Genomic DNA, 9,949 nt, shown 5'->3' with positions numbered 1-9,949 from the left:
TCTGTTTTTTGGTAGCTTGGCTGAAGGAAAAGAAACTGGTCCTAATAGAGGTAAGAATTTAGGGTATTTTGACTAGAATACTCTTTAGTTTAACAGATCAAGTCAGAAAAAAACAATTAAGGGGAGAGGATCTTGTGCACAAGTGGGACATTTTTGTACTCTTAGTAAACAGGCTACATGCCAGGAATTCATGGATTTAAGGGGAAAAAACAAACAAACAAACAAACAAACAAACAATACTGGCCAATACTTGAACCCTTAGAGAATTTGGACTCAATCGGGAAGAAAAATGTAATTTAGCAATTTGGAGTTATATGCCAAATTGTGTGGTGGTTCAAGTAAACAAGTAACAAAACAGGTCCAAGAAAGTTCACACAGGAAACGCTTGCATGAGGAACACACCGGGCTGGGAACCTCGGGTCCAGGGGACTAAAAGCTTACCAGCCAGATTCTGGAGAAAATTCAAATGTGTTTATAGAAAATAGTTACAAAATCTAGATCCCTGAAGCGCAGAAGGCTGTTCAAATTTGACAGGACAAGAGCAAAAAAGAAGGGCAGTGTCCCTTCAAGGGAGGCCAGAGGACCTGCGGAAGTTTTGCAGATGCTCTGAGACACCGCCATGGCGGCCAGGAGACAGAACCAACAGCGACAGAAGAGAGAAATGTACTAAGAAAATGCCCGCCAAGCCCCAGCAAGAGCTAAGCATGGTGGTAACCGCGATTCCCGGGGGCGGGCGCCACCGCTTACCCCGCCCACCCACACGGAAAGGAAGAGGCGGGCGCCGGAAGCCGCTGACGTCGGAGCCCCTCCCGAGGCCGTCCTCTGGGCCGGAAATGGTGCCTTAGTCCCACCCCCGCGCCTTCTACCTCGCGAGACTTGGTGGGCTCCTCCCTCTTTCTTTTCTGCCACCGCCATGGTAGGTGTTCTTCTCGTGGCCTCCGCTTCCTTGTGGCGGCTGGGCGCTCTACCTCCCTGCCTTTCGGCTGCTTGCCCTGGTCTTAGTGGGTCTCCATGGCTGCAAGTAGCCTGCGGGGCGGGATGGCTCACTTGGGTCTGGGGCGAGGGACCTGGGGCCGCGTGTTCCGACCGGAGTTGGGTCGCTTAGACGCGCGGGCCTGGGCGTCTGATCGCGCTCCCGGTCTGTAACCTCAACCTTGCTGAATCCTTCAAAAGGCAAGTTCTCATTTGCAGGCATAATCCGGGCAGGCAAGCCTTGCTGCTCGCTCCCCAACCTCCCCTTAGGCAGGCCTAACCATTTTGCTGTTTTTCCCATACAGCCATCCAGACTGAGGAAGACCCGGAAACTCCGGGGCCACGTGAGCCACGGCCACGGTCGCATCGGTAAGTGTGGGCCTTCTAGGCGTTTGGCCTTTGAGTTGTGTTGGAAAGTAGACAACTGTGAGTCGAAGAAAACATTTCTGAGGCCTGGGCATAACAGTTTACCTGCTTTATGTTGGTAGTGGGGTGGAAGGCCGAAAAGGTTTATCCCTGAGTCTTGATAACTCATGCTCAGAAACGGATTATAAACTGAGAACAGACGGGAGCATGGGGGCAGGTAGAAGTCATTCATGTAGCTTTGTGTGCCTGCAGGTAAGCACCGCAAGCACCCAGGAGGCCGCGGGAATGCTGGAGGCATGCACCACCACAGGATCAACTTTGACAAATAGTGAGTGTTTCGGAAGTGGGGGCAGAAGGGATGACTTAGAACAGCTTCTCTCTGGAAACGGGTTTCTTAATGTTGGCTATTAGCTTTAGCGAGCAAAACACTGCATGTGAACTGAGGGAACCTGTCCGAGGCTAGAGTCACGCTCAGGTATTGCTTGTTGCCTCAGTGTGCTAGAGTCCTCGAAGAAAAACGACTGACCTTATTCACTGGCTGTGGACTTTATGGCGCAGTCAGTCACCAGGTTAGTGACATACTTCAGATCAACCCTGTTTAGGGACCCTGTTAAAAATGAGGGCGGGGTGCCTGCTGTGTCAGTGTTTACAGTAGTGAACATTTACACTGTGCTAGGAGAGAACTAGAAAGATGGGCTTGCTCTGAAGATGGTTGCCTTCCTTCCTAGTCATCCAGGTTACTTCGGCAAAGTTGGCATGAGGCATTACCACTTGAAGAGGAACCAGAGCTTCTGCCCAACTGTCAACCTGGATAAATTATGGACGTTGGTCAGCGAGCAGACACGGGTCAATGCAGCAAAAAACAAGACTGGAGTTGCTCCCATCATTGATGTTGTTCGATCAGTGAGTGAATTGGCTTGTCATTCTTAATGAGACCTTTAATATGCTATCTTGTTTGAAAGTCAAGCGCATATATAGCCATTATCTATTAGGAAATCCACATTTTAGTAGAACTGTTTGAGGTAATTGAATTGGTCACAATTAGAACTCTTGTCCATTTGGTCCCACTTGTTGAGTAAGAATTCAGAAAACATGCCCACCACATATTTGTTTCCATTTCTAACAGGTTTGCTTTTTTTTTTTTTTTTTAATTAAGTTGAGGTTTATAGTTGGTCCGGAGTGGTCTTAAGACATACAGCTTAGCTTTTGGAGGTTAAGTCTTTTGTTCTTTTATTTAAGGCACTATGTGTTGTTTTAAGAGCCACCTCCACACACACATACTCTGCCTAAGTGCAGAGACCCAAACCAAAGGGAAGCTTTTAGGTAGTCATCATTCCTAGCTTATAATTAATTTGTATTTAGTAGAGGTAGTAGCTGGTCAGGAGTGGGGAGTTAACGTGCTTAGTCGAGACTAGAGTCACATCCTGACATGGCACTTGTCCTGGTGTGCTAGAGTTCTCGTAGAAAATCTGCTGGTCTTGATTCACTGGTAGGGGCTTTCAGTGACCCCATTAGTGCTCAGATCAGAAACATAACCTACCTGGGGTGACACATGCTATATTCTCAGAACTGTGAAGTTGGTGGATCTCTGTGAGGCCATATTGATCTACATTTGAGTTAAAGGCCATCCTTTACATAGACTATCTGAAAAGGGGGAGTAAGTCAAGTCCTACTGAGTTTTGGGGTGTGGAGCGTCTGCTATAGTATATTTGATTCTTTTTCTATTGTAGGGCTACTACAAAGTTCTGGGGAAGGGGAAGCTCCCTAAGCAACCTGTCATCGTGAAGGCCAAATTCTTCAGCAGAAGAGCTGAAGAGAAGATAAAGGGTGTTGGAGGTGCCTGTGTTCTGGTGGCTTAAAGCCACTAAAGAGGTTAATTAAATGCAAACATTTTCCATGTGGTCTGAGTAGGTTCTTTGCATCCTTCCTTGTCTGCATGTTGAGAATCTCCCTGACATTAAGTATACTGTAGCTGTCTTCAGACACACCAGAAGAGGGCATCAGATCCCATTACAGATGGCTGTGAGCCACAATGTGGTTGCTGGGATTTGACCTCAGGACCTCTGGAAGAGTAGTCAGTGCTCTTAGCCATCTCTCCAGCCCCTCCTGAAAAATCTTAAGTTATGGGAAAAACCTTGCCATCCATATCAACAGTTGCCTGACTTTGTGAGCTCACTATAGTGGACAGGTGGCTCAGGACTGGGCTACTTAGTACTGGACAGGCTAGCATGGATGGAAAACATAGGGAAAAGGTGTAGGCTCCATCCAGCTTCACTTGATGACATCCAGGTGTTGTTCCTAGGGAGCATGTCTACCTGCAACAGGACATCAGCACTGCAAACTGAGGAGATTTTAGAACCAGAGCTGTGCTCTTTGAACTATTGGGAAGATGAGGCTTTAAGAGGACCTTGGAATAAAAAACCCAAGAACCTGATTGTCTACCTCTTTAAGTCTGGAATACTATACCAACAAAGCTAAGTCTTGAGTTTCTAAGGAGTAAAGGAGATTGTGTACACTTTAGCACTGAGGCTGCTTTAGTAGCCAAGTGCATATTCCCAGGCAGTATACGTTGGGAGGGGTCACTTGGCAGGGAAAAGGCTATCATGGCAGAAGCTTACCAATAATGAACATGGGTTCATGGAAAAACCCCTTTTAGATGTTATGACTCTAGAGACATAATACTGTATAACACCCCTAGTACAACTAGGGGTCTAAATGTTACGGGTTTGGGGGTGATGTCTGGCAGGACAAATGTAGGATCTTTAATGAAAGTACATAGTTAAACAGGTTTTTATAACAAAACACTATTAAGTTTGACTTTGATGTCATGATAGCTGTTTGAGATGGATATGATGGGCTTGAGAATCTTGAATTCTGGGTGAGAGGAGAACCTGTACATTCTGCCAGCCACATGCCAGGCTTGCTGTGTGGCCCATGCCACCCGAGCCATCAGTCACGTGCCAGTGTGGGTTTTCTGGATTAAGGTGAGACCTGCAGTGCTAGATTATGCTTATGGATGCCTGCTTGTAAGTCAGGAGTCCTTGGAGGCCAGGGTGGTAGATCCAAGCACCTAAGGAGGCTGTCAGGAAGCCCAGGCTAAGCTAACGGCTGAAAGCAATGGCACTCAAGTTTCAATTTTCTGGTTATTCTCTTGGCCTCATTTGGAAATCCATACTTGTGGACACAATCCTTCCTTCCTCTTACTGACATAAAGCCTTATGTGGAAGGCTTTTTCAGAAGCTAATTTTGCTTTCCCAGAAGACTAACCACCATTGGACAAGTTGGGGCCTGCACAGGTGTCAATGTGGAAGAAGGTAAGGATGGAAGGAAACCCAGGATAGGATTGTCTCAGATTAGGGTGGAAGGACAGGAATATTAGTTCACATCCTGTCAAACTCTAGCATTCAAGGTCTGCCTTGAAAGTAGGTAGGAAACCTGAGTTTTCCTTCCTGTAGTCGAACTTTCTGGATACACGTAAGCTTCTAGTGGAAGAAATGAGGGTGAGGAGTCATTGGCAATGGAGAAGGGTCAGGTCCACGTCCAGGGTTAGCAGTGCTTGGGCTGCTGTCTGCTGACAATCAGCCACCCAGTAATGTCACAATGATAAGGGGCAAATCCATCACTAGAAGCACCATAAAAAGTGTCTACCAGAGAAGGAAGCTAAGTGAGGACTGACAGGTGTCAGGAATGGCCAGGAACCCATGTGAAAGCATTTACCAAGTGCCCAGACCCTGTATCCATCCAGAATTCAGAATTCACCTGGTTTTGGGAGAACTGTAGAAAGTGAAACAGGAACACATCAGCCAAAATGAATGTACAGTTTATTGAGAACATCTGTGGATGGTGGAAGGAGAAATGCCCTGTACCGCATCATGGCCACCACTGACTGGGAGCTCCACTAACCATGATTCAACTGACCCATGTCAGACGGTGGAAGGAACAAAAACCAGGCCCAAGCATCTGGCTTTACATTGCAAATAGGGACAGGGTGGTTCTTGCCTTTCAGAAACAGGCTTGGCAGATTGGCAAACTAAGAAGTAAAAATAGAAACAACCAGAAAAACAGTCCTCTTACACATAATTAAGACAGCACCTGCTCTCCAGGGCCCAAAACTGGCAGCAGGGCCTCAGGGAGACAGGCCAGAAGTCTTCAGGAAACAGTGGTTTGGCTGAGACAGTCAGCTGCACATAATTGGCCAGTCACCAGCACCCAGCAAGACTCCTTCCATGCTCAGACAAGGCAAGAAAGCACCCGGCCCTTTGGGATATACAAATATTTATCAGATTCTCTTTGCTTGTTACAAAAACAGGAAAGCTTACAGCAGATTATTTACAAACGGTATCCTGGGATATGATGAAGGCAGAGGTGCACTGGCTTTGGAGGTGGGGTCTGTAGAAGCAAGGTAGCCACAACATCCCACAGGGTCCCAGGCTGGGCCCTCTCCCTGGGCTCTGCAAAGCACTTAGACTCTACTACTAGCTATTTAATTCTTCTTGTGGAGGAACTTCATCTTGTTGCCTGTGGACAGAGGGCAAAGGTGAGGATGTTTCATGAATCCCTTTCAAACAGCCATGCTCTCTCCTTGCCCCCCCCCCCTTTTCCTTGCAAAAAGGATCAATTTGACAGAGGAGTGACAGCTCTGAGAAGGTAGGGAAAATACAACTTTAAAAGACAAAACAAGCCCCTGCTATCCTGAAATCACACTAGCTGAGCTCCCTAAAGGAGTGGGAGAACTTTGCAGAACTGGCACTTTGGCATTAACATCATCTGTATATTTGCAGCTAGAACAAAGATGACTAGCACTCAGCTCTTGTGAACAAAAGATAGGACAACAAAAACCCCAAACAACTTAGGGTTGATTCTTGGCTCTATTTTGTGAATCTTGTGCTAAATGCTCTTAAAGCAGTAGCTGGACATCTCTTCCTCACAGGATTTCCTCTTGCTCTGTCTACAGCCTGTGTATATTTGGTGGCCTAGATTCACAGTATTTTAGGGGACAGCACCCCCCTGGATATCTTCATTGGTAACAAGTAACTTACCCAAGCCACGGAGAAACTTGTTCATCCCGCTCTGCTCAGTGTCAGGGAGCTCTTCTAGATACTGCTCCACTCGCTGCTCAAAGAGGCCTGAGAGAGAGCAGCAAGTGTGAGGAGGAAAGACGGCAGTGTGAGTACATGATGGTCACACAGTGGAGATGCAAAAGGGAAAAGGCAGCCATCTGGTCTAACACTTGGTAGGACCACAGGGTCAGAACTCTGACTGGTTCATTACAATGACCTAGTTATAGTGAGTCTAAAGACGCCCCCAGCTCTCATCCCAGTTCCTGGAACCTTACCCTTTGCTCGACACTTTCTTAGCTCCCTGTCTTGGATGAAGCCAGCAAACATCTGAGACTCCATAAAAACCTCAAGGAAACGGCGGATGCTTTTGGAGGCCACAGACTTTCGGAAGGCCTCGCGCTGAAAAGCCCTTTCTCCCTTCTCACTGTGTGTCAGGAAGAGGGAGTAGTGCCCCACGGTCTCCACAAAGAACCGGATAAACACCTCTGACACAAGTCCATTGAGGGTATTACATTCTAGAAGGGAAAAGAAAAATCACTCACTTTCAGCTCAAGATTCTGTAAGGTGATCTCCAATCTCCCATTGCTTTAGTCTCTTCCCAACAAACTTCCAACCAGCACACATATTGTCCTTGAAACCATCTACTGTGCTCAAGAGCTGTCACCTAGCCTATGAGCTACTGGAGGTCAGAAACTACTCAAAGCATAGAAGTTGACTAATATTTCCGAGAAATTGGAGACAAAGTATTACTTTTTCCACATCCCTTACAAGCGAAGAAGGTCCTGCTCCATCTTCCGCAGTGGCTTGAAACAAGGCCTAAGAAAGAGGACTGATTGATTTCCTGTCAGCAAGAAGTCTACAGTGCCATGTTTTGGAGCAGAAAAGGCACTAGAGGGGCCCAGTTCCTAACCTAAGCTCTCAGCCAGAAAGAGGCCAGTGTGTAATACAGATTTCAAGGTCTGTGAAGTCCAGACTTGGAGCAGAAAGACTCCTCCCTCACCATCATCAGAGTCACTGTCGGAATCCTGGGAGATCAGCTCGTTCTTCCTCTCCAGAGCCTGCTCCAGAGCAGCCTGTAACTTCCTAGGTAACAGTGTGTCCTCATCATCCATCTGCAGAAGGAAAAGACAGCAGGGATGATCACAGCTGACACTGATGAACACTGACTACCCAGGTGCTAGGCCCCGGTCCAAAGTTCAGAGAGGTAACCGCACTTCTAATAGCATTATCACCCTGTATAATGAGGGAGCACAGAAAGGCTAGAAACTTGCCCATGTGACACAGAAGGAAGAACAGCTAATTCCTTGTACACTATGGCCTGGACCATCCAGGAATTCCTACCCCATCTCCCTTATCCTTCTTTCAACCATGTGGGAAGTACAGTGAGCTTGGAGCAGGGAGACTGGCCTAACCTGTACTGAGACTGCTGTTCCTGACTCTACAGTCCTGTGCAGTGGCTGTATCCTGGTACCTTAAACTTGGGAGTCCTTAGCTCTGTCAGCGGTGTGTAATAGACAATCTGTTCCCAAAGGGGATATGCTAGGTTATGCTCCTTTATGAGAAGCAAGAAGATTGCATGACTAATGAAGGCTTTTTGTGGCAATGACTGTAAAGCTTTATAGTACAAAGCACATTTCAGTGGTGTTTATAATCCCCAGAATATCTCTAGAGAGGTGTTATCTGATGAAAATAGTGGCTCAGAAAAATTCTGAGGTCCATTTTCTGTTTTAGAACTTGTGCTTTCCCAGCACCCAGAGAACTGTCACAGGTTCCAGGTCAGCCAGAGCTAGACAGTGAGACCTTATACCAAGGTGAAACCAAGGACAAAAACTAGAAAGGCAGATCCCATTGAGGTTATGGGTTCTGAAATCAACTTTCTCCACTACCCCTGTCTGTTCTGTGAGTTTGAAATTCAGAGCTCACAAAGCAGGCAGAGTGGTGACTGAGTGCCCGGTCCCTTCCCTGGGGCAGCCCAGGTTCTGTATATGCTGCTCTTACCTGTCGGATGAATCGGTCAGATCCCAGATTCACCATCAGTGCCTGGGAAAGGGTCAGAAGCAGTGATCAGGGACTGATTCTTGCAAGCCTTTTTTTTTTTTTTTTTTTTTTTTAAAAGATGTATTTATTTTATTTTTTTTTACGAGTACACTGTCGCTGTCTTCAGACACACCAGAAGAGTGCATTGGATCGCATTACAGATGGTTGTGAGCCACCATGTGGTTGCTGGGATTTGAACTCAGGACCTCTGGAAGAGCAGTCAGTGCTCTTAACCACTGAGCCACTTCTCCAGCCCTCTTGCAAGCCTTTGATAGGTGTCCAGACCTCCCGTGTTCCCAGGGATAGATGATAGGAAAGAATCAGCCAGATAAACCTCCCAGGAGAAAGGACAGAAGCTGTCTGAAGACTAGGTCTGAGGTAAGAAGGTTCCAACAGCCTTTCTTCCTCCCCAGCCCCCAGCAGATGCCCCAGGTGCCTTACCTCTTCCACAGGCAGCTCCTTCAGTTTGGGAAGGGAGCTGGAGAGCAGGCCAACCAGGAAAGGGGTGGGACAGCAGACAATGTCAATCATGGAGGCTGGGAGGACAGGAATGAAGGTGTGCTGCCAGGAGAAGGGGTAGAGCAAGGCCACCACCGCATGAGAGCAGCTGGACAGGGTACTGATGGACAGACAGAGAGACAGGGCACCTGAGCTCAGGGCCAACACCCTTAGGGAAGGATAATTAGACACTACAGGGGCTCAGGATATCCTTTGATGAACTGCACTTTTAGGGACTCTACCAAGAAACGGCCACAAAGGTATGTGATCAGCACACTTGAACATACTAAGGATTCTGCATGCACATGTGTATCTGTGTCTTTCACATATACATGCTTGTACACTCACGTCCAGATATATAGACAGGCCTGAGCTGGTGGAAGAATTAGCTCAGACTAGGAAGAACAAAGGAACTTATCAACAAAGCTCTAGTGTGCAGGAGCTGGAAAATCCTGCAGAAGTCCTTCAAGTTGTCCCGCCTTACAGCTGTGTTCGGTGGGACAGCCAGTTTGCCATTAGAGGCAGCCAGGACACAACCAGTTTCTAGCCCAGTCCTGCTCTGCCCCTGGCTTTCTAGTTCTTTCTCCTTAGCTGATTAACAATGATCTGACTGAAGGGAAAGTACAGAAATCAGCAGGTGTGGCAGTGACTTATACCATTCTCAGGTCTCATTGGGGTCATCCCTTTCTTGTCCTGGAGGGGGCTCCATGCCTCCAGAACATAGAGCTACAGGAGCCTGTGACCAAAGGGAAACCAGGAGGACAATCACAGCTGGCAATCCTAAAGTTTCACAGGCAAAACTGAGTACAAACACCCAGCTTGTACATAGGTCTGGTGTGAGGCACCAGCAGACACAGGAGTCACAGCTGGCCTGTCAGGAGAAAGCCACAGGACCTCTAAACAAACTGAGTGCTGTGACAAGCACTTCAGCAGCAGCTAGCTAGAGGCTTATAACAGATGATCATTTGAACCCTGCCTGTACAATGCAGCAAGACCTACACTAAAGAAGCCCCTCC

General features: G+C 47.4%; 2 protein-coding genes and 2 non-coding genes across 7 annotated transcripts in view; 3 read left to right on the top strand and 1 right to left on the bottom strand.

The window, feature by feature from the left end:
* The first annotated feature begins 862 nt into the window (after positions 1–862).
* On the top strand, positions 863–3,242 carry Rpl27a (ribosomal protein L27a). The gene is made up of 5 exons (XM_032892938.1): positions 863–916; positions 1,278–1,341; positions 1,591–1,666; positions 2,067–2,241; positions 3,069–3,242. Exons 1-5 carry the CDS (start codon positions 914–916, stop codon positions 3,195–3,197), a joined length of 447 nt encoding a protein of 148 aa, XP_032748829.1. The 5' UTR covers positions 863–913; the 3' UTR covers positions 3,198–3,242.
* LOC116894964 lies at positions 1,791–1,920 on the top strand. The gene has a single exon (XR_004387157.1). It is a non-coding gene; the product is annotated as a small nucleolar RNA SNORA3/SNORA45 family (small nucleolar RNA).
* Positions 2,743–2,873, top strand: LOC116894963. The gene has a single exon (XR_004387156.1). It is a non-coding gene; the product is annotated as a small nucleolar RNA SNORA3/SNORA45 family (small nucleolar RNA).
* A 1,895-nt stretch (positions 3,243–5,137) lies between the features above and the next one.
* The window catches only part of Dennd2b (DENN domain containing 2B), a 114,313-nt gene continuing 109,501 nt past the window's right edge, over positions 5,138–9,949 (bottom strand). For all 4 annotated transcript variants that reach the window (XM_032892934.1, XM_032892933.1, XM_032892936.1 and 1 more), the window contains 6 exons: positions 8,877–9,054; positions 8,397–8,438; positions 7,399–7,510; positions 6,674–6,913; positions 6,378–6,464; positions 5,138–5,856 (listed from right to left, as the gene is read on the bottom strand). In XM_032892934.1, coding sequence (XP_032748825.1) covers positions 5,822–5,856; positions 6,378–6,464; positions 6,674–6,913; positions 7,399–7,510; positions 8,397–8,438; positions 8,877–9,054 — 694 coding nt within the window. In that variant the 3' untranslated portion in view covers positions 5,138–5,821. The remainder of the gene's footprint in view (positions 5,857–6,377; positions 6,465–6,673; positions 6,914–7,398; positions 7,511–8,396; positions 8,439–8,876; positions 9,055–9,949) is intronic.

The sequence above is a fragment of the Rattus rattus genome, chromosome 2, assembly GCF_011064425.1.
Source record: "Rattus rattus isolate New Zealand chromosome 2, Rrattus_CSIRO_v1, whole genome shotgun sequence".
In the NCBI taxonomy this organism is placed as follows: Eukaryota; Metazoa; Chordata; class Mammalia; order Rodentia; family Muridae; genus Rattus; species Rattus rattus.
The sequence above is the reverse complement of the archived record's forward strand: the minus strand, read 5'-3'. Positions and strand labels throughout refer to the sequence as shown.